The sequence below is a fragment of the Elgaria multicarinata genome, chromosome 2 (assembly GCF_023053635.1).
Source record: "Elgaria multicarinata webbii isolate HBS135686 ecotype San Diego chromosome 2, rElgMul1.1.pri, whole genome shotgun sequence".
Lineage (NCBI taxonomy): Eukaryota > Metazoa > Chordata > Lepidosauria > Squamata > Anguidae > Elgaria > Elgaria multicarinata.
In genome coordinates, this window is record NC_086172.1 from 102843539 (window position 1) to 102867384 (window position 23846).

General features: G+C 41.1%; 2 protein-coding genes across 4 annotated transcripts in view; one reads left to right on the forward strand and one right to left on the reverse strand.

Moving 5' to 3' along the window:
• The window catches only part of ELP4 (elongator acetyltransferase complex subunit 4), a 193746-nt gene extending 192192 nt beyond the window's left edge, over nucleotides 1-1554 (reverse strand). Inside the window, exon 1 of the mRNA XM_063118781.1 lies at nucleotides 1371-1554. Coding sequence (XP_062974851.1) covers nucleotides 1371-1548 — 178 coding nt within the window. The 5' untranslated portion in view covers nucleotides 1549-1554. The remainder of the gene's footprint in view (nucleotides 1-1370) is intronic.
• A 73-nt stretch (nucleotides 1555-1627) lies between these two features.
• IMMP1L (inner mitochondrial membrane peptidase subunit 1) overlaps nucleotides 1628-23846 on the forward strand; it is a 48338-nt gene continuing 26119 nt past the window's right edge. Inside the window, exons 1-3 of one of the 3 annotated variants that reach the window (XM_063117335.1) lie at nucleotides 1645-1706; nucleotides 12277-12475; nucleotides 18383-18641. The gene's annotated coding sequence lies outside the window, so the exon portion shown is untranslated. Of the gene's footprint in view, nucleotides 1707-12276; nucleotides 12476-18382; nucleotides 18642-23846 lie in introns of all 3 variants that reach the window. The other 2 variants (XM_063117333.1, XM_063117334.1) reach the window with 2 other exon arrangements.

A 23846-nucleotide genomic window follows, 5' to 3' on the forward strand; every position in this document is an offset into this window, starting at 1 on the left:
GGTTTGCTAATGAAAATAATACATAACAATAGCTTTAATAATACAAAAGAAATACATGACATAGTTCAGTCAATACAGTTTCCTAAGACCATCGGAAATATGTGTTTTCCGATGGTCTTAGGCGACCCCTGTTAAAGGGTCATTCGACCCCCAAAGGGGTCCCGACCCACAGGTTGAGAACCGCTGCTTTAGAAGACTTAGAGTGGCTTAAATAAGGTCCCCAGAAGTTTTCAAAGCAGGTACATCAGGTCCTCACTCATAACTTTAAACACCGCTACACAATTGTGTTTAGTCTACATAAAGCTCTTCTGAGAGCCTTGATTATGAAGCAGGATGCATTAATTTGAAGACAAACAAAACGTCAGGTGCTCCCAGATCATTCACTGTTTTGGGGACACATGTCCAGCCTCCATCATATCCCAATTCAACCCAGAGTAACCCAAGATTTAAGCAGATTTGAAGCGTGAAAGTAAAGTGGGTTGAGCAATGTACGTTGATAATGGTGTGAAGGTATCCTATGGACTTCAACGCATGTCGAATGACTAGATCCACTCAATTTCTACGTAGTTTATTCGTATATGCCCCGCGGCATTCGATTAGGGGCGAAATGCAATCCTGTTTGGACAGAAAAAGAAGTCCTACAATTCCCAGCATGCACCAGCCATCATACTTGCCTGGAAGGATGCTGGGAGTTGTAGGACATCCCCCCCCCTCGCCGCCTAAACGTACGTATGACTGTGCCCTAAGTTTAATAGTAAACTCTATGTCAAGCACACACTTACACAGACACGCAGAGTCTACCCGCAACTACTGTGTTAACGCTTTGGTGTGACCAGGCTTGTAGGCAATGCTGATGCATGGCACCGGAGAGAAGGAGCGAGCGAGCAGGGAACACGCGGAAGAAGGGAGTCAGCGGATCTCGGGTCCGATTACAGTGAAGAGCGTGCCTTCTTACAAGGTCTGTCTCCCTTCTTCGCCAGAGACTTCAAGCTCGACACTTATCGTAAGAGTCCACGCCAACACACACACACTCACACACACAGCTTTGCAAGTTTGCTCCGGTGATTCTATTCTCCTCAGATGGAGGAAACCACGGCCCGGAATCGATCTCGCAACTCATCACACCACGGGGCGGCTGGATCCGTCCTGCCGGAGGGGACTCCCTCCCCGCCTCCTCCATCTCTCTCCCCCTCCCTCCCTCCCTCCCTAGAGGCTGAGCCAACCAGCGGATGAAGTCAAGCAGGCCCCATCCGTCCCTCCCTCCGAGGCCTACTAGCGACTCAGCCTGCTTGCTTGACTACCACGAAGGACCCACAGCGAGAGGGGCGGGGGATGCGTCTGGAGGATTCTGCAGCGCTGCCAGCACCAACCTAGCACATAGTCCAAAGAAGGGAGCCCGCTGGAAAGCAGGAGCTGCCCGTGCCGCACCGACGGTCGGGTGCCCGGCAGAACGGCCAAGCGGCCGACTCCGCCATCCGGACCTTTCCTTTGGAAACTCGTCGTCGCCCTCTCACTCCGCGCCAGCCCGCCGGTCGCCAAGGCCGCCATCTTAGCTTCTGCTCCGTTGACAAGGAAGAGACGGCCGGAGGGGAGGAGGGGCCTGGAAAGCTCGCTAAGCCAATGGGGAGGGAGCTTGTTGGCAGGCGCAGTGGCTTCGGCTGGGGTAGGAGAGGAATGCTTGTTCCTGCGGCTGCTGGTTCAAGAAGGTGAGTTAACGTGACGGAAGCAGCAGCCCTTGAGCCTGACGAGGGTGGGCAGGAGCATCGTTGGGAAGGGCGTGAAGAGTCGCTTGGCGTTTTTCCTCTGGAAGGGGATGCTTGTTTCTCCGAGGAAGCATGTTTGGATGTGATATTATCTCTCCCCCTCGCGTAGAATTGCGGGAAATTATGGGGCTACAAAATATCCCCTTCCCCCCCCCCCCCGCGAAAAGTGGGCCAGAGTCGTGTTATCTGATTCCTCCTACGTGGCGTATTGTGAGAACTTAACTTTAAAACTGCCACCCTGTGCCCACTGTGGCTCAGTGGCAGCGCACCAGCTTTGCATGCAGAAGGTCCCCAAGGTCACTCCCCAGCTTGTCCAGGTAGGGCTGGGAAAGAATTCTGCCTGAAACCCTGGTGAGCTGCTTGCCAGTCAGCGGCGACAATACTGGGCTAAAATGGACCAATGGTCTGATTTGCTATAAGGCAACTTTCTGTGTTCCTATGTATCTGAGAGTAAGCCATACTGAGCACAAGTGGGATCAGCTTGTGAGTGAGCATGCATAAGATGGTGCTGCATGGATGCAGGCAACAGAAGTCCCACTTACTTTTAGTCGTTCCCCTTGAAATCAGTGGACTTACTGCTGAGGAAACCTGGCAAAGGTTGGATCATATGATATAGGTACTCCCAGCCCATGTGTGTTAGCAGACCAACAAATGTTTTTGTGAGGCCAATTTCGAAAACATGGGTGGGGGCCTTAGATTGAAATCCTATGGAAAGATTTCTGGTGGTCTTCCTGTATCTAACTGTGCAGCTTGTTCAGGTTGCATGGTTGAAAAGCTATGTTCATTTTTCAGAGCAGCACTCTTGTATCACTTGACTGGTCTTTACTGAAGGCCACCGTGAACATACATTACCACTTCTACATCAGAATCTACATAGATGCCAATTTAGGGTGCAGTCCTATGCATCTTTAGACAGAAAAATCCTACAACTCCAAATATGTTTCAGCCAATCAGCTGGGAATTGTAATACTTTTTCTGTCTAAATATTCATAGGTTTTATGTGGCTGCTGAATCCGTAGTGAGTTATTCTTGTATCGCATTCTTTCACACATCTTGGATCAAAAAAATGTATGCCCAATGGCTCACAGGTGAATCGCTGCACCCTCATGTGCATGTAAGATCTCCATGTGCATGTAAGAAAGTCCTGAGCATGGGCTTGATTCTGGCCTGTCAGATATGCATTCCTTTTATCAAGATAGTGACAGTGAACAGGAATATATGGGTATAGTCTGCTAAAAAATGTTAAGAGTTCTGATAAAAACATTTCATGCACAGTGAATTTGAAAATTAATATAAATATAGAAGGTTTTTTAATAGCTAATCTATTTTTGTCATTAAATTCATGCAAACATAGATGTTGCAAAATGAAGTTGCCATCTTGCTCACTTCCACATGTGCTTAAATTGATCAAGATTAACAGCCTTATCCTATGTAGAGTTATTTGCAAGTAGATGTTCAAAGACTTATGCTCCTAAGACTGCTCTAAGGAAGCAGTGGCCTGGTTCAGGCAACACACTAAGCCATGCTGCTTAACCACAAAATGGTTAAAGGAATGCATATTCCATTAACCATTTTGTGGTTAAGCAGCATGGTTTAGCGTGTTGTCTGAACCAGGCCAATGTTCTTCTATGTAGGAAAAGAATAGATGTTATATACAACAGTTGCACATTATCTCTTTCATGACATGTACACAGAAATAGTAGAATAGATGGGTTGTGCAATTGTTATGGATTTCATGCAGTGTATTTGCTTTGATCTGTATAAAAGTGATGCCAGTGTAGAAAAATATTCATGGAAGAAGTGACCCTGAGGATATCTCTAGATGGCAGAAAGTGCAATCAGGGCTTTAGCATGGGCTGGGTCTTTGACTAATAATGGGTGGGTTCGCATAACACGATAAGCCACCCCCTCGGCAAACAAGCTATGTAGACTGATGTACCAGCTTGCTGCTGCTTGTCTTCCCCCTGGTCCTCCCCCTCTCTCTGGCATGTTTCGCAGCAGCCTTAGTGGCGTAATCTACATCCCGCAATCCCTCGCTATGTCAGCAGCCATTTTTTTTATTTGTCCACTGCATGGTCAGGACATGTTCTGGTTCTGCTGGTTCCTGTTGGGAAGGTACACTCGTGGACATTTCTAGCTTCCTCATGAGTTGCTGATTTGGATGCTGGATTTAGGGGAAGTGGTGGGGGCTCATTCTCACACCATCAATGGCAATGCCATCATTTTCAGCCCCTGGTACTGGGAGATTGGGGTTGTCCTGAAGGAGCACATCACTCCTTGACTTGCAAATGTTGAGCAGGATGCAGCAGATGATGAGCACATCCAGTACGGGCTCTTCCTCCACATCCAGAAGTGTGTGAAGGGAGCACACCACGCCTTTAAGCAGCAATGCGTGTTCCATATGGAGTCAAGCATGGCTGTGGTAGTAGTTGAAGTTCTTGTATTTTTATTTATTATTATTTATTTGAAACATTTGTATCCTGCCCTATATCATTAAGATCTCAGGGTGGCGTACAGATAAAAGCATACAGTATAAAACAATAAATATACATAGCTAAAAACAAACTGTGAACCAAGTTAAAACAATATATAATTTAAAAGCAGTAAAAACAGTTAAAACAATGTGTCATCGTAGTGAATTTAACCATTAAAGGCTTTGTTAAAATGCTAGAATGGCAAAACACAAGTGCAAAGGCCTGGTCACTGACAAGGAGGAGCCGTGTACTGTTGCAGGTGGGCTGGTCAACAATCTTCCCATGGCAAGCTTGTCTGCCAAAGGTAAATTCCAAAAGATAGCCATGTCAGCTGGCATACCAGTTGAAGCTGCTAGGAGGCACTCTGGGCTGCCATAGCCACTTGGGCCTTCAGCGACAGAGATGGAGCCAGAAATTGAACAAGTGATATCTGTACTAGTTTCTGTGTACACTCAGATGAAACAAAAGATGTAAATCAACAACATACGTGCCTGTGGTGTTAATGGGTTTGGGTCAATGTAAACCAAAGTCAGACTGCAATTAGTTGCAGGTTTAAAGCCATTTTATAACATGATCTGATATTTTATTTTTGTTTTATGTCGTGTAAATTGTAAATTCATATAAATATTTCAATATTATACTGCTTTTTATAAAGCTGTACTTACATGAACATTTCATTAATATTTTCCTCACAGATGAGTGAGGTAGATAATTAAGGGGGGTGACCTGCACTGTCGTCAGTTACATTCCTGTTTTGAATAATCTTCTTAGCTGTATCTGCCCTGGATATGAAAAAGCCTCTTCTCTCATCAGTTCCAGAATTTGACGGCATTGGATTGTGCTGATTAAATTTTCATAGTCACTAAATCAGATTTGCTGTTGAGTCACCTAACTAGGAAAACTACTAACCATGTGGTGCAGCTCCCTGTGCTGACCATACTTTGGGCTCAAGATAGGTAGTTTGCGTCTTGAGACATTCCTATGCATGTTAGCAGAATGGATCAAGGATTATTGCTTCAAAGAAGGTGACCATTTTCTGGATCTTTGTACAAGCAAGGGTGGGATAAGTATGAAAGACCTAGGGCATTATACCTGCCAGATAAGCTGGGGTCGTCTCTAGGTCATCCCTGTGAGTCCATATGATGCACAGGGGATCCCGGGGGCAACCTGGGACGACCAGGAACTTTACCCGGGATATCTGGGACCACGGATTTCTCGATATTTCTGCGGTCCTGGAACCATCCTGAGGAGCACTGGCAGTGTGGCTGCCACTCCTGGGTTGTCCTTTCCCTGCAAGCAGTGGGGCTGGGCACAGGGAGACTCTGTGCCCATGGGGGTGGGGTGGGGTAGCAATTTCACCATCCTTGGGATGATGGAAGGGTTGGGTGCGGGTGTTTTGTTTTGTGTTACCTTTTTCCACGCAACCGGCTCCTCTTTAAAACAAAAACAAAAAAACGCAGCTGTGACAACCTTCTTCCTTTCTGGGATGTCGCACAACTGTATAGACGCTGGGGGAGAATCGCTGAAGCAGGGAAGTCCGCAATCCTCCCTCCTGCTACACCCTTAGGTGCAGACGTGCCCCTAGTATCCTTAGGCCGGAAGCCAACAACCAAAAAATAAAATTCACCATGTGAGCTAAATCCTACTTTGAAACTGCCTCCCTCAACACTTGTCTCTTACTTCCTTTAAATCCCTCCTCAAAGCCCATTTTCCCCCCATGAAGCACTTGTCACAACCCCGCAGTCCCCAAGCCCTACTCTAACTGGGCCTATAACTAAGCTTAAGCTTAGATATAGGCTACAGCTGTATGTGGCTTCCCTGTTTACTCCTGCTTCCCCTTATCCTGTTGTTTCCTCTGTGTAAGCTCCTCAGGACAGGACTTTTGTACTTTCCTTTTGTACTCTGTAAATTGCCATACTCTGTAATTAATGACAGACGGATCCACGATATGCAACGTATCTTTCTCCCAAGTCAGTTCTGCATAGGATTACAGCCTAAAAGGTTTGTAGACCTTGGACTCTGTTTTTCTACATTTGTAGCACTACTGCACCCTGTGGTGCTAGTGTAATATTCCTCCAAAACTGGTATAATAGAATTTTCTTCATTGTTGCACTGGTACAATAGTTTGTACAACACTATCTAAAGCAGTGGTTCCCAAACTTTTTCAGGTAACCGCCCCCTTGGTTCCACAAACTCATGCCCAGCCTACACTACATTATAAAAAACATTATTCAGAATAGCAGTTTTCAATGACCCACTTAAGAAGATAATAAAATTTTAAAAAGTAACAATTAATTGAATACTTTATTCAGAATCCAGTTGGTGTGCCCTGCCACGCTGGCTGCAAACAGAGGTGTTCGCTCTCTTTTCCCTCCCTCCCTCGGCAAGCCTGGGGCGGGTGCTTCCCATTTAGAGGGGATTCTAGAAGTTGAAGGACTTTTTTCTGTCTAAACATGCATAAAATTGTGCCTTTAACTTATCATGTCACACTAGCATGAATACAGGAATCAAATAGGATTTCCTTCTTCAGTGGAACACACTTACTTAGGAGTAAGCAGCATTTTGTTATAGGAAAGGATAATGTATTTTAATTAAAATTTAAAAATAATTATCTGCCACCTGGTACAGAGTTTTCCTATGGAAAACCTGGCTGGGACTGAAGTAGAGGGGCACTAATTTTACTGTACTTATTGTCTTTAAATATGGTTAACTATCCCACAGTTACCTTGCTATTCTATTTCTACAATTCATTTTCTCCTGTCTTTTCTTCACCCTCTCTTCGTTTTCAGGCTGAATCCTATGCACATTTACCTCAGAGTAAGTTCTATTGATCTCAGTGGGGCTTACTTCTGAGTAGACATACTTAGGATTGTGTTGCAGCTCTGTTTTTATGGTGACACAAGATACGCATATACTATGTTTAACAAAATAACTTTTGAAAAAAGGGGGTTGGACACCCTGAAATAAGCAAGGGCAGATAGGAATTGTTTCAGCAAGTATTAGGTGCTGCTGAATCTTCTTTAGCCAGGAAGGACCTGGGGAATTGCAATTCTCTCTCCCTCCCCCTTTTCTTTTCTCTCCCAATCCTGTTGTAATCCAGATTTTTTTGAGGGGTGGGAGCACACACAGAGACACACAGCATCTCTCCCTCTCTCCACCCCCCTCCCTCCCTCTCTCTCTCTTTCTCTCTCTCTCCAACCCTCCCCCCAAGCCTCACAATAGCTGCCCGGCTGATTAGGACAGGAGGGCAGCAGCTCCGAGGGGAGATGGCTCCAATCTGCAACTCCTGACTGGGGAAGGGAGCCTGGTGATACCTTGCAGCAGCACAAGCAGTCCTGCTCCCCACCCAGCCGGAGGGCCGCTGTTCTTGGCAGCTGCTCTGCTGCCCACCGTCCTCCACGTGTTCCTTCCTCTCTGCCGCAGGGCTGCTGCTGCGCCTGCCTTGTGCAGCAACTATCATGAGAGGTCTGCCGGGGCAGCTTGTGGGAGGGAGCAGTTCTGGCCGAGGAAGCGAGTGAGCGAGCAAGCGGGTGGCGGTGGCTCCAGCAGGAAAGAAGCCCTGGGCCCTCCTAGGCAGGAGAAGAGTGGGCAGAGCAGCTGAATTCGCCGCTCTTTCCTGCTCTGCTGCCTCCTGTGGGTGCTTCCCCCACCCCCTACTTCTGGTGGGGCCGCTGTGGGCTTGAGATAGGAGGAGAGAGTGGCTGCGTGAGTGAGAAAGTCCTTCCTGAGCAGGAGCAGTGTGGGGAGAGCAGCTGAATTTGCCGCTCTTTCCTGCTCGGTCCCTGGTTTTTAAGACCTTCTGGAGAGACCACCTTGAGTGCCCCCTGCTGCCCCTTTGCCTGTTAGCGCCCCCCTGCCGTCCCTTTGCCTCTTAACGCCCCCCTATGCAACCCCACCGCGCTCAAGGGGGCAGTACCACCCACTTTGGGAACCACTGATCTAAAGGATTGACTTGTAGTTGTAGTGAGCGTTAAGGCTGCTGCATTTTTCTTTTTTTAAAAAAGTCAAATAATTCAATGAAAAACACATGGATTTTTGTGTCTGTTGTAAGTGCCAACTTAATTATAGTGGCTGCATTCAAGAAAGGCAGAATACTACGTACAGCCAGAGCTAGTCCACAATCTGCTATGGAAACTGAAAGTTCCCTGGGAAAACCTGATGTCTTCAAGCCCATTGCTGGGGCTATGGATTGCGGCCACATTGTACGAACAATAGATGGTATTCTAGAGATGGGACTTTCTGGGAACCATCCCAGAGGAAAAACAGAGAACATACATTAAAATAATTGTTGCTGAGTTATAAAAGCTGCCTGAATATTAAAAAGGAAAAGGAAAAGAAATGCATACTATTATTACCAAGGTTTTAATAATATAATAATGGCACAATCTTTACTTGGCTCAAACCACTTGAGTATTCTCATCTGACTTGAACAGAAGTAGAAAGTTAAGCATTTTGGTAGTGGAAAAAGTATTCTCTTAAAATGAATTACATACTTGCATATTACTGAATTGATTGGGTTTACAGTCTGACTTTCCTGTAAACAACAAACAATCTAGTCTTAACAGATTTAAACTACAATCCTATACACACTTGTGAATCCTACTGAATTCCCCCTAGCTTACTTCTGATTAGACATGTAAAGGATTGTATTGTTATCATGACATGAGTTTTTGTGGATTATGTCAGATACATCTACGTCCTCTGTGTTGGTCACATATTTGATGAAATACCATAATTAGCTGTTATGATGAACACATAAAGTGGGCCCTTTAATTATTTGGCTTCAAATGTATGAACTGGCTTTCGTTCCCATTTTAGAGATGAGGTAACTGAGGGTAAGAGACCATGATTTGTCCAGTGCCGCACAAAATGTTTGTGGGAGAAATGTGAGTCTAGAACCTGACAGCAGGACTCTACTTATAATGCATAGTTTGTGTCTCTAACTTGGATACTGATGATTTAATATTACTACAGGGAGAGATATGTGTGGGTCTCTGAGCAAGCCTTCTGAATAAAAACAGCTGCATTGTAGAGGCCACCCAGTGTCTCTTCCTTTTTTACATAAAAGAGCCAATAGTACATTAATGCTGGAAGAAGGAGCTACTGCTCACAGAACGGAGGAGGAGAAGGAAGAGGTCTGAGGACATGTGGGGTGGGGACGGGCTATTGCTCCAGGGAATTATTCACATGTCTTGTATCATATCCATAATTTTTGAGCTCAAATTGGAATTACCTGCTTTGAAGGAAGCAAAGCATGCTTTGCAGAAGCTCTCATCCTACCTTACAGCATCTCTCTGACCAGTGAAAATCAGCCTGCATATCAATTTTAGCAACGGCACCTTAAAGGAAATCTGTGGCTTAAACCACTACACCTCCCCTAAGCTGCCAAGCTCTTCCACACTAGTCACTGCTAGCATCAGCAGTATAGGGGGAGCATGGCTGTGGGCAGTATCCAGCTTTGTCATTCTGTTAGCATAAATTTTGTTGTGATAGAGGAAACTAGGTTCCCCAAAAGGAGAATCCAACTAAAGTTATGTTTGTGCAAGTGCAGATGCTCAAGCAATTCTGCATGGCACTTGTGCAATTGGTTGCATATTATGCTTGTGCAACATTGCTGTGCATAATAGCAAATTCATATAAACGACAAAGAAAAGGCTGAAGTGCTCAATTCCTACTTTGCCTCGGTCTTCTCCCAAAAGCGGGTCTATGACCCCCCTGGAAAAAGTGAAGCAGAAGTTGAGGGGGCAGGATTGCAGTTTGAGATTGATAAACAAATGGTCAAAGAACACCTAATTTCCTTGAATGAGTTCAAATCTCCAGGGCCCGATGAACTGCATCCAAGAGTAATGAAGGAGCTAGCGAAAGAACTCTCAGAACCTTTGTCTATTATCTTTGCAAAATCATGGAAGACGGGTGAGGTGCCAGACGACTGGAGGAGGGCTAACGTTGTCCCTATCTTCAAAAAGGGCAAAAAGGAGGAACCTGGGAACTACAGACCAGTCAGTCTGACATCCATCCCTGGGAAAATTCTGGAGCAGATTATAAAGAAGTCAATCTGTAAACACCTTGAAATCAATGCAGTGATTACTAGAAGCCAACACGGATTTGTCAGGAACAAATCCTGTCAGACTAATTTGATCTCATTTTTTGATAGGATAACCTCCCTTGTGGACTGTGGGAATGCTGTGGATGTCATATATCTTGACTTCAGCAAAGCTTTTGACAAAGTACCACATGACATTCTGATTAACAAACTAGCTAAAAGTGGGCTAGATGGAACAACTATTAGGTGGATCCACAGTTGGCTACAGAATCGGACTCAAAGAGTACTTATCAATGGAACCTTCTCAAACTGGGGAGAGGCAACGAGTGGGGTGCCGCAGGGCTCAGTCCTGGGCCCAGTGCTCTTCAACATTTTTATTAATGATTTGGACGAGGAGGTGCAGGGAACGCTGATCAAATTTGCAGATGACACCAAATTGGGTGGGATAGCTAATACCCTGGAAGACAGAAACAAACTTCAAAGTGATCTTGATAGGCTGGAGTGCTGGGCTGAAAACAACAGAATGAAATTTAATAGGGATAAATGCCTAGTTCTACATTTAGGGAATAGAAACCAAATGCGCAGTTACAAGATGGGGGACACGTGGCTCAGCAATACTACAAACGAGAAAGATCTTGGAATTGTTGTAGATCACAAGCTGAATATGAGCCAACAGTGCGATATGGCTGCAAGAAAGGCAAATGCTATTTTGGGCTGCATAGAAGTATAGCTTCCAAATCACGTGAGGTACTGGTTCCTCTCTATTCGGCCCTGGTTAGGCCTCATCTAGAGTATTGCGTCCAGTTCTGGGCTCCACAATTCAAGAAGGATGCATACAAGCTGGAGCGTGTTCAGAAGAGGGCAACCAGGATGATCAGAGGTCTAGAAACAAAGCCCTATGAAGAGAGACTGAAAGAACGGGGCATGTTTAGCCTGGAGAAGAGAAGATTGAGGGGAGACATGATAGCACTCTTCAAATACTTAAAAGGTTGTCACACAGAGGAGGGCCAGGATCTCTTCTCGATCCTCCCAGAGTCCAGGACACGGATTACCGGGCTCAAGTTAAAGGAAGCCAGATTCCGGCTGGACATCAGGAAAAACTTCCTGACTGTTAGAGCAGTGCGACGGTGGAATCAGCTACCTAGGGAGGTTGTGGGCTCTCCCACACTAGAGGCATTCAAGAGGCAGCTGGACAAGCATCTGTCAGGGATGCTTTAGGGTGGTTCCAGCATTGAGCAGGGGGTTGGACTCGATGGCCTTGTAGGCCCCTTCCAACTCTGCTATTCTATGATTCTATGATAATAGTTTGGCAACCGGTTATGTGATGGGTTGCACAACCGCTTGCACAAATAGTTGCACAAGCCATATGCACAACTGGTTGCATAATGGAAAGATTCATCAGTGCTCCACTTGCCCTGCTGGAGTTTGCGGGATGACACCGTTGGATACTGGCCTGTATCTCCAATTCATGAAACCTAGATGGGGATTAGATGTACATAGGACTATGGCAGCCCTCAGATCATCTTGGGTAATAGCAGTATATTTAAATACAAATTGTAGTGTGGATTAAAAAAAAACGATAATGGAAATGTAGATGGGATGGACTTAGGACAGAGCATATATAAAAGTGGCACAGTTCAAAAATATATTGATCCGTCCATTGCTACCGAGAACAAACCATTCATCCTATAAATAGATATTTTTCTGTATTGGAACCAATATGGTGATAGTGCCTTTGAGACCTTGAAAATACCAAGAACGGAAAATGTAATGCATTTCCTCCAATATATTTCTTTTACTAATGGCTTAACTAGCAATTGAACTTACTGTTATCTCCCATTATTCTAGTGAGGAGAGTTATTGTTCAGTATCTTGGAGAAATGGGCTATAATTTTTTACTGCTGGACAGCACTGTTCATTATGCATATGGTTCTTTCTAAGTTTTGCAGAGAGTTTATTGACAGTTAAGATAATATTTATCATTTGTTTCTGACAGGTAGCACCTTGATGTGTACTGTGCACATTCAAAACTGAAAAGAAGTCAAACGGTCTACATTTTGTAAAGCAGCAAGATAAAGAATAGAGCAAATGGAAGAAATAAGCAATGTACATATTCTACTAATGCAAAGTTTTAATAAATTGGAAAAACACATCAACTATAACAAGGCTGAAGTTCTAACCATGCTTACTAGGAAGTAAGTTCCATTGAAATCAGTAGATTTTTTAAAAAATAAATATGTTAAGCATTAGGATATCAAGAACGGTCTGGATTTCAAATTCCATACTCATAAAAAAAAAATCATTTGGAACATTTCTTATCCTATTCTTCAGCTTATGAGACTCCCAGAACAGCTTGCAAAAAAGTGATTTTTTGATCCAACATAAAACCAAATCATATAAACATATGCACCAATAACCTTAATTTTTTAATAGGTTCTTCTTTTCTTAGCATTGATTCTTAGATAAAAAAGAGGAGAGATTCTTTATCAATTTAAGTATCCAGTTTACTACTATAGATTTGGGGGTTTCAAATATTTGGTATGTCAAGTTTTCACTTTCCTTGCTGTTAGGTGGGAATGCTGGCTTGAATTCTGTTGCTCTTGTGCAAGCAGAAGAAATGGTCACACAAGGCGAGGGGATTTTCTCTGACCCTTTCTGTTGCAGCCCATCCCCTGTGCTATATTCCATCCTATTTGGCAGGTTCTCCAACCCTAAGGAGTGGTTTTTCAGGTGTGTGTCTGTGTGGAGGACTGGAGATGGAATGGGGAGGTGTGAAAGCCATGTTTAATCGCAAGTACTTATTTCCATGAGTGGAAAGTACCCAAGGATAAGAAACTGGAGTACAAAGTAAGTATAGAGAATTATTTATTAGTTTGGGTGCCCAATTATAGATATTTATTACATGGAAAAATAGAAGGAGGAGATGAAAATCAAAGCAGGGGTAAATGGGAAGAATATACGATTATTTCAATTACACATACTTCAGCTTGGTTACAATAAGGTATTGGGATAGGGGAGCATTCTAAAGTCTTCCTGGAAAAGGTGGGTTTTGAGCAGAATTTTGGAGGAAGTAATTTACATATCATTCAGCAACTTATTATTCAAAATACAGTTCAAATCCACTTTGTTTTAGCCAAAGACACAGGTTGCATCTGTGTGTCTCATGTGCAGCTGACTGAAAATAAGAAACAGCTGTGAATCTTGTTTCACTTGCTCATTACCATTTTGGAAAGCTGTAGAAGAGGCCAATAGTTCTTCAGAATGGCATTTACCTAAACACAACCCCCGTTTCCTTCATGGCCTCTTGATATGCCAGGTTCCGTACTCCCAGACAAATGTGGTAGGAGTCAAACTCCATTCTGCTCCATAACTCTGATTTTTTTATTTGAAGCCTATTAGTAGTTTCCTGCAAGGAAACAGAAATATGATAGAAAAGTCATATTATCATGTCATCGACACTACTGTAAAAAGAGGGCACATAACAAAGATGTATCAGTTATTTCCTTACATAAATTTTCTAGTTTGCTTAAATACATTTTAATGACTGTTCAAAGTGGAAAACATTTTGTTGCTTTTGAACTTTTAATATTTAGACATGGGACTAGGATGGAAAAAGTTGCTTGTACTTGTCTTATGAACTTGTCTTGATTCAAAGTCCACTAAAAATAATGACTATATAACCTCTGAGTTCACAAAGCTGTAACTGAGGTTTGCTTGAATGGGCTGTTGTCTGCTTTTTTCTGTTTTACTTAAAAACATAATATTTAATAATCTTTTGTGCTACCTTTTATTTTATTTCATGCATTTAAAAACTGGACTAAAATATAAAAGATTGTTTCCAAATACGTTCAGCATACCACTTACGAGTGGAGCAACACATTAGCATTGAGTTCACAATAGATCATATCGCTTTTATGCCGTCTTACAAGCTTAGCAGCACAAACAGAATAATCAACATATTATTTGGCTGTCGTCTGCTGAACAGAAACCAGAGATCACAAGGTGGTTTTCCCTAGCTGCAGTGATGGCCTTTTTTGTTCCAAGCCCCCATCTGGGAGGGACATGGTGTGTTATCATATGGAACGCGAGGTTTTCTGTAATCTGCTTAGCTGCACTGCAGTTTGAATCTTCATTCCATGTTTGAGTAATTTATAATTTTAATGAGACCATGGCTCTTGTGGGCTTTGAAATATATTAAAAGCTCTTTTGTGCATATGCTTTTGTTCTTGCTTAATAGGCTCAGTGTATTTAAACCTGATGAATTTTTATTCATGGATTTAGATGTCTGGGGATTAACTTAGACTGAATATCATTGCACTCATCTATTCATGTTTGGAAATTGTGTATTTTTATTGCTTATAGAAAAATATAGTAAAATAGAGCCATGTGATAAAACACTTATTTCTGTTATTTGTCACATATATACAACAGCAATTATTCTAAACATAGTATAATGGAGTATTAATTGAATAGTGATCCTGATATTAAGGAAGCCCTTGTGTGCAAGAGTTCTCTGTGTACATTGGAGCTCCCAGCACAGAAATATACCCTGAAATGGGCAGAATCTGACTGAGTTCTCTCTTTTTTTTTACTTTGAAGTATTCTAACATAACTAGAGTGTGAAGGCCTGGGAAAAAACTGGAAAAAATCAGAAAAAAAACCATTCCCCCCCCCATTTTTTCCCAAAGCCTCTTGGTTTTTCCCCAGAAAATTGGAAAAATTGAGAAAAAATGAAGAAATGGATTATGGGATGTTTTATTTTAGCATGATGAATAAAATGTTTAAGACAAGGTGTTCAGATATTTACTTTTCCAAATGATTTCTAGAAACTGTACAGTATCAGATTATTACAATGTCTGTGCACCAAGAACAAGCAAGTCCTAGGTTGCAAACTGAGACTACAACTCTCAAATGCAAAAGCAAGATGCATTTCTGCCTCTAAGGGGCACTGCCATTGAAGCAGAAACTGAAACTAATAGTGATAGCTATACGTCAGAAAATGATTCTGATTAAATTTCATGCATATTAATTGAATCTTGGTTCTCCCTTTTTTCTCAGTTCTTTTTATGGGAACGGGTGCTTTATGTCTTGACATTGGAGGACTAGCAGAAACATAATTTTCTTTGTTACTAATGTTGGTGGTTTCTTCTGTTGTTGTTTTAAATTGATTTTTTGCCTGCTCCTCATAAACTGGCAGAACCAAAGAAGTTCCTTACAGTTCAGGTGTTCCTAACAGTTCAGGAGCTTGTAGCTCCATTTGTTACCAAAAAAAAAGTAAAAAAGTAAATTAAATTTGTAATAATTGTTTGAATACACTGTACTTTTAATATACCAAATGTAATAATTTTATGGCAAACCAACTTCGACATAATTAAATTTTTGTTGCTAAAGTAACAAAGTGACTTTCAATCTGTAAAAAGTGCTAATATTGCATTATTTTAATTTTTCCAAATATTTCTGTTTTTCCCCACAAAACCCCCCTTGGAAAAAATGGTTTTTTTCCATGGCTTCAAAATTTCTGGAAATTTTACATCTCTAAACATAACAATCCTGGTAACATTTGCACTATAACCAGCTGATGAGGGGGGGGGGGAGTTGGTCTTCCTCAGTGCTTGCATGGTCAAGTCGATGGCGAGGTGTTCCCCGATTAATTAAGAGTGATCACAGCATAGAACTAAGGTTGAGCATACATGTTCTCTTCCTCTCCCCCACCAAATTTGGGTCATTTTGGCAATAATTTCAGGGGGTGGAGTTTCAAGTGTTGGGGATACTTACCACTTGGAAATGATGGCTTCTTAAGTTGTAAGAAAGAATTTTCAGCAAAACTGATAGAATTCTTTATAGCAGCTACCTTCCAGCAGTCCTTGTGAACCACCCAGAGAGCTTTGGCTATCGGGTGGTATAAAAATGTAATAAATAAATTACATTTTCTCCCCCACCCCTGAATGCCCCAGAACAACACAATATCAGAATATAGTGCAATCCAAGAGACATTCTAAGATAAAAATGGCAGCCCCTCCCCCAGTAGAGTGGTCATTTCTCTCCTCCGCCACGACCATTCTATGTTTTTCTGAGGAGGAAATAGTGTCCTTAAAGAGGTGGCTGAAGCAGGGAGTTGTGGCAGGATTTTTTTTTTTTTTACTTTCAACTTAAACCGCTACCACCAATTGGTAAGCCCTCTACTCCAAAACATTTGGACCCCCTCCCTATTTTGAGTTTCCCTTCAGCCCTGCCCATACCCCAGTTTCATGCCAAAAGTATATGACTGCAAACTTTCAGCTGAGCACTAAGAGAAACTGGCTTCTCTGTTTTAAGTCGTCCCCCCTCCCCCCGCACAGTGCATATGATCCTTACATGCAAAAGAATGGCACATCTAGCATCTGTACCCCATGTGTTCAGACAAACTTTAGGACTACTAATTTTCAGAGAAACAGTAGGTAAAATGTCCAATGACTTCAATGAATTAAGTAATAGGGGGCAGAGAAATGCTCTAATTTAAATATTATTAGACTTTAGATTCACATACTGGCAATAAAAATGGAATTTAGGAAGCCAAGCAAGAAAAACCCTCGGAGCAATCACATGATAACAGGAAATCCTGGTCTTCAGCAAAACCATGATGAGAGTTTTCAGGACTTCTTGCATTGAAGTCTACTTGTTTAGCTACATTTGGGAGCTGACTTGTTCTTGCCTCTGCTTCCCAAAAACCTAGACTTTTGTTGAATCTCAGATGCTTTTTACAGTGTCTCCAAATTTTGCAGCAACAGTGTGCAACCTTTATTATTATTTTTATCTTCCAGAGTGTATTTAGCCTGTTTAATTAAGTTAAGATGCATGACTTGTATTCATGTATCTATAAATTTCAGGAATTCTAAAATATGAAACGGTAGAGGCCCAAATGACAGAAACTATTTGTAAATTGTTTTTTTCAAATAATGAGTTAAAATACAAGGCTTGATTTTTTTTATTCTAAAAAAAGGATGTTTTTAACGATTCCACACCTCAGAAGGAGCAATAAACACATTTATATGTAAGTTCCATTGATTTTATTTGGAATTTATTTTCAAGGAAGTGAGTTTAATGGATTATGTGCAGTTAACCCTCAGTAGGACAGCAGACATAAAATTTCGTAATCAGTAAGATTATTGATAAATATCTGTTTTGACAACAAACATAGTTAATTAACTGGGAGTCTTTGCGTGCATGCTAAATTTGAAAACATTTCTTTGATTTACTTCGTTTTCTGTTTTTTCCTCTCTTGACTTGTTATGTATCATGCATGAACAGCAACAACATTTTAATTTTTTTTCTCTTACACTATTTTTTGAATTTGACAAAGCCTTTGGTTAAAGGAGAGGGATAATTTTATCCATGGATTCCTGCTTTTATTAGGTGCACTGTCAATTGTAATCCAAGATTACAGCAAACAAGATGTTAATTTCTACACGCCGTCTATGTACATTTCACTTAGAGAGCGCCATTGTTTCAGAAGTGAACAACAAAAAAGGAATAATGATTGTGCTATCCTCACAGGAGCTGTCAATAAAAGATGTAATAGGGGATTTAGGAATCTGGAAATGGCCAACTAATTTATGTGAATCTCTTTTACTTCAACTAGAAAGGAGAAGCTCTGTTTCGTCTGCACTGCATATTGCAGAGCACAGGCTGTCTATAGAAAACCAGGCGGCTGCATATGGATAGTCCCTTGATATCATTCACTTGCTGTGTAATCTTATTATGCAAAGTTCTAATCTTCACCTAGAATGAATGCCTCTGGGTCAGAATATAGTCATATCAGGGTTTTTAAGGTCATGTTTTGTGATCCTTAGCTTATTCTTCTAAGTAGGGCTGGGATTTAAAGGGTATTCCCCAGACACTAGCAGAGATAGACAGCAGAACCTGCTGCCTTTTTGGAAGACAAGACCAACATGAGGTCCCTGGTAGGATTAAACTTGATTTGTAGCTGTAGGATTTTTTAACAGATGTATTATTGGATAGGGAATAGGGGCCACCAGCACAGCGAAATTGGATCACGATTGGCATTCTCGGGGAGTCTGCTGGCTGCTAAAACAGCAGCTGCATGTGGATTTGACTTCTTTCAGGTGAAGCGACTTCCAGTCATTTGGAAAGGATGGGATGAAAAGGAACCTTGGTGATAATTTTGATGTCTGCAAGATTTAGTACCAGTGTAATGGGATTATCGCTAACACCTTCACTGCAGAAAAAGCCACCTGGCGCTATAACTGGCAGCAACTGCGAACTAATCCTTTCCCATCTCTTGGATGTCATTCATGAAGCTCACAGCGATTTCTACCCTGCTAGCTGTGATTAATTTTATAAACAAGGAGGGGGAAAACTCAGGTAATGAAAAAATGAAAGATGCTTGAATTTATATTTCAGATCAGATAAAATACAAATTTTATCTGATGTAAACTATCCGATAAAATGTGTATTGTACACGCACAAAATCTGAACATGTAGTGTGTTTTCTCATCTATTTTTATTTGTGGTATGGAGACTAGACAGTGAATCACTGTCTTGAATTAGTTCTAAACTACTAAGGCTACAATCTAGAAAAGGCCACAGACAGAAAGAAGTATATGCAAGCAGAAATTGGCATGCCACAATACCTGATCCATAGAACCACAAAAACGTTCTTCAGGGAGGACAGAGTTGGTATATCACTTCAACTGTTTTACAGCTTTGTACAAAGTTGTGCAATTACATTGGCTTACCTTTGTAGTGCACACAGATGTTGGCATAAGGAATGTTTGTGTATGTGAAAAGTATATACATAATAAATTAAGCCGCTTGTAAGTTGGAAACTTGTAGTTCAAATAATAGTTTTCTCAAGCATATTTATTGTTTATTTCTGCTGTACCAACCTGTAGACAAGTGTATTTATTTATTTATTTATTTATTTATTAAACTTATATACCGCTCCCATAGCCAGGGCTCTCTGGGCGGTGTACTGTGTGATTACTATGATACTTCAAAATGCGCAACCATTTCTTTCCTTATAATGAAAGAAATACTGATTTAGATAGTTTATGAGGAATATTTTAAGGGAAATTTAATTAACATGTGCTTGTTAACATGAATTTATACTTACAGTACCTGGACCACCGCATTTGTTTAATCCAGATACCAAATTTGTTCAAAGCCCAGAAACCATTTTTATCTCAGTAGCTTTCTGCTAAAATAATATGAAATAATACATTTTTTCATTTTTGCATCACTGACTTGATTAATTAGTGTGTATTACTTTGCGCTTCGCTTTAATGTGGAAAAGAAATTAAGTTCTAATAGCCAGGAAGTATTGAGTTACATTGTTAAATCAATCGGCACTCTGTGAAGCTCTTGTTACATTGTAATAAGCAACAAGTATCCTGTAGAGAACGTATGTAAGAGCAAAATCTTGCAGTGGATGCTTAGTATAAAAATGAAAAGTTAATAAATAGAAATGGCTTTTAATGTGGAATATTTTCATCAGTCAGTTTAGGTCCTTTACATCCTCATACATCTATTTCTTCCCTACCTTCCTCCCCTTCTTTCAGTTCTTTCTCATTCCACCTACTAAAATATGGTCCTGTATTGTTTTCATAATCAACTCCATTTCTCTCTCTCTCCTGCTACTGTATTTTAATTCTTCTGAATATGGAGGGTTCTGGAAATTGACCATACATCTCTATTATGCTTTAGTGGTCCCACTTCATTTTCTGCTATTCAAAAGATGGTATGACCGATGTCCTCCAGTCCTTCCTGATGCTTGGGGACATCCTGGCTGTTTCTATAACTGCCTTTTCCCCAGGATCAATCTGGATCATTCCTGTGCATCCAAATGCCACACAGGGGATCCCGGGAGCAGACAGGGATGATCCCTCCATTTTCCTGGGATAACTCTTAGGTGTAGAAAGTTCCTCTGTTGTCTTCATGAGAAAATGTACCATTTTTATTAAATCGGTTGACAGTCTGCTTTGTATGTTCAGTGCTTTTCATATTTAAACCACATATTTGCATGTTTTAATGTAATAAAACTCTTTGACATCATTGGGAAAAGGAGTCATTTTCTGTAATAAGCATAGTGTAATTAACACTATCCAAATCAGATGAGACTAATTTAATATCAAATAGAGCCATTTCAGAGAAAATGCCATTCCTAATTTTTGCTTGGTTTTGCTAGATAGGAAATAAGGTGGAGATGCAAACAAGATCTGCATTATATTACGTACTGTTTAACACCAAACTTTCTTATGTAACTGTTTTTTCATACCATCCTAAAGTGACTGGGGACTTTTTTGTTGTATTAATCTTGTGTTTACATTAGACAAATATACAATTTCTTTTAGGCTCAAATTACTTTCTAACTGAGGTGGCCTTTCTGGCAATTACTGCAGGAGAGAGATTTCCATTGTAGCTCTAGTTAGATACTTTGTGGCCATTAATTCCCACTGGTCCTATGACACTGATTGATCTGCTGACACTCAATCTTTCTTTTATCACTTGTTAAAAAAAAGTTTTAAGCTCACATTTTGCCCTCTGACATCAAGGGTTTAGCTCATCATCTTATAATTTCCTGTGTTGATTAAAGTACAACACCTCTTCTGTGGCCTTTGAATAAACTATGATTGAAAGTGTAATTAGTTCAGAATACAGCTGTTCCTGTTTCAGTTTACATGTGCCCTTTTGCCCATATTTCTAGTGCAAATAAGAAAATAATTGATTTTAAGGATTTGCTGATTGTATACAATATCTTTCAACTTTGTGAATAGTAGGCTAGCAATTCCTTCATGATACTAGAATAGTTTAACTGTCTGTAGTACTTTTGAATAGTGAATTGTTAAGTTCTAGTACAACTGCTAAATCCTTCATGTGCTTATGTACAGTATTCTAGCAAATTTTACATAATTGGTTATAAGATAAACAAGTATGAGAAAACACCTGAATCTTCAAGAGGAGTATAGCTGCTGTGCAACCAATGTTCCCTAATCAGCCTCTCTAGACTGACCAGGGGTATCTCTGTCTTTTCTGGATTAAGTTTCAGTTCACCCTCATCCAGGCTATTACTGACATTGGGCAATGATTTAGATCTAGAACATAAGAAGAGCCATACTTGATCAGTACAAGGGTCAATCTAGTCCAACAATCAGTTCACATAGTGGCCAACCAGCTGTCAACCAGGAGCCCCAAGCAGGACATGAGTGCAACAGCACCCTCCTGCCCATGTTCCCCAGTAGCTGGTCTACATAGGCTTACTGCCTCTGCTGTTGGATGTAGCACATAATTTTCAGGACATTGAAGCTGTCGGTAGCCTTCTCCAGGAATTCATCTCAACCCCTTTTAAAGACATCCAAATTAGCGGCCATTGATATATCTTGTAGTAGCGAATTCCATAGTTTAACTATGGGCTATGTGAAGAAGTACTTCCTTTTATCTGTCGTGAATTCTCACCAGTCAGCTTCATGGAATGACCCTGGGTTCTAGTATTATGAGATGTCTCATTGTTCACATTCTCCACACCATGCTTAATTTTGTACACATCTATTTCGTCTACCCTCACTATCCCTTTTTCCAAGCTAAAGAGTCCCAGATGTATTAACTTTCCGTCACAGGGGAGTTGCTCTATTTTTCCAGCTCTATTTTTAAGGTATGGTGACCAGAACCATACACAGTATATGGACAGTATAATATTGTCAGTTTTATTCTTAATAATTATGCCTAACACGGACTTTGCCTTCCTCCCCCCCACCCCAGCAGCCACACACTGGGTTAACATTTTCATCAAGCTGCCAACCACAATTCTAAGATCTCTTTCTTAGTCGGTCATCACTAGCTCAGATTCCAACAAATCCCATTATACTTGAAATCGGGATTTTTTTGCCTCAACGTGCATCATTTTATACTTGCTTACATTGAATGCATTTGCCATTTTGATGCCGATTCTTCCAGTTTGGAGAGCTCCTCACAATCCCTTTTTGTTTTAGCCACCCTAAATAATTTGATGTCATTGGCAAATTTGGCTGCTTCACTGTTCGCTCCTATTCTAGACCATTCATCTAGAACAGCTTCCTTAGATTTAGAAGGAAAAGACAGGTAGACTTGGATGTCATTGGCATGCTAGTGGCACCCAAACCCAAAACTCCAGACAACCTCCACCACGGTTTTGTGTATATCTTAAATAGTGGGGCAGGAATCGTAAAACAACATTGATAAAAATAACAGAAATTAAAACCATTTTAAAAACAGAAAAATAAAATATTTCAGCTAGAGATGGATGTGCTGCAGCTTTTGGGACATTGTAAGATATTAGGTTCTCCGCAGTATTAACAGTAAATCTGGCTAACAGACTTCATTTTTTTGCAGGTCCTCAATTTAAAACAGCTGCATGTCAGGCTTTCATGTATGTGTATAATCATGTGTTTTGCCCTGTGTGAACTGGGAGTGTGTCAGCTGATAGAAAGCTCCCCAAATGCTTTTCTTTGTTCTTCTATGACTTAAGAACTATCAAGTATGTTCATAATGGCTCAGGAGGTTTTGCCTGTATCCTGATTGCCTAGTGCCTGTCTTCCTGTAACCCTGATGCCGAAATGCTTCACTCCAAGATAATTCAATTTCCTATTCAGATGTTAGCTTCCATTTTCTGGTAACTTTGTTTTGCTGTAATAGGGTAGGAGTTCTTCAGTCAATACAGAGTTCTCTCTAGGGTGGTCTTCTGTCCAGGTAAACTTCTTTTGTTCCTCAAGGATAGGAATGCCCCAGAGAACTGAGAGAAGAGGAACCCTTTGCTCTTTTCTTTTCTTTATTTGCAAGGTGCCCCATCAACCATTACCTTTTCCTTTTAAGGATGACTTAAACTTTGAAAGCACATTTTTTGCAACTAAGGTTTCACCAACACAAAGAGCCAGGCAGTATCAAGCTGGAAATGTCTATTTTTTATCACTTCTTCCTTTTCCCCATCTCTTTATAAAACTTTAATAATTGCCTTTAATAAGATTAATTTTAACTTTTCTGTTGAGGCTTCCTATACTGGGCTGGTTCGCATGGCACAGCTGTCTCACCTTGTTTTTTTTTAACCCAACATGAGTTGCAGTGCATGCCAGGCAACATTTTGAAAATGCAACTCCAAGTGGGGGTTGCCATGTCATGCTAACCCATCTATCAAGGGTTATTTAAGGGTTAATTAATCCTTGCATAAGCCTACAACAAACCAAGGGTTATGCGAGAGTTGTTTAATCATCAGCTAATCCTTGATGGCTGGGTTCACATGACACAACAATATTCGGATATTCAAAATATTGCAGGCACACATCACAACTCATCATGGGTTAAACAACTTATAACGAGCCTGCTGTAGTGTGTAAACCAGGTCACTCACTCTATCTGTACTACCTTAAGGTTATATTACCAAGAGGTAATTCAGGATTTACATGCTTGTGTAAACGTAGCCAAAATAACACTATCCCACACAAGAAGGAAGTATCAGCAGATGTTGGGTAACCCAGAGGTTTGCAGGAGTACAAAAAATCTTCAGGAAAAGCAAACACCATAAGGGATTGAAGAACCCCA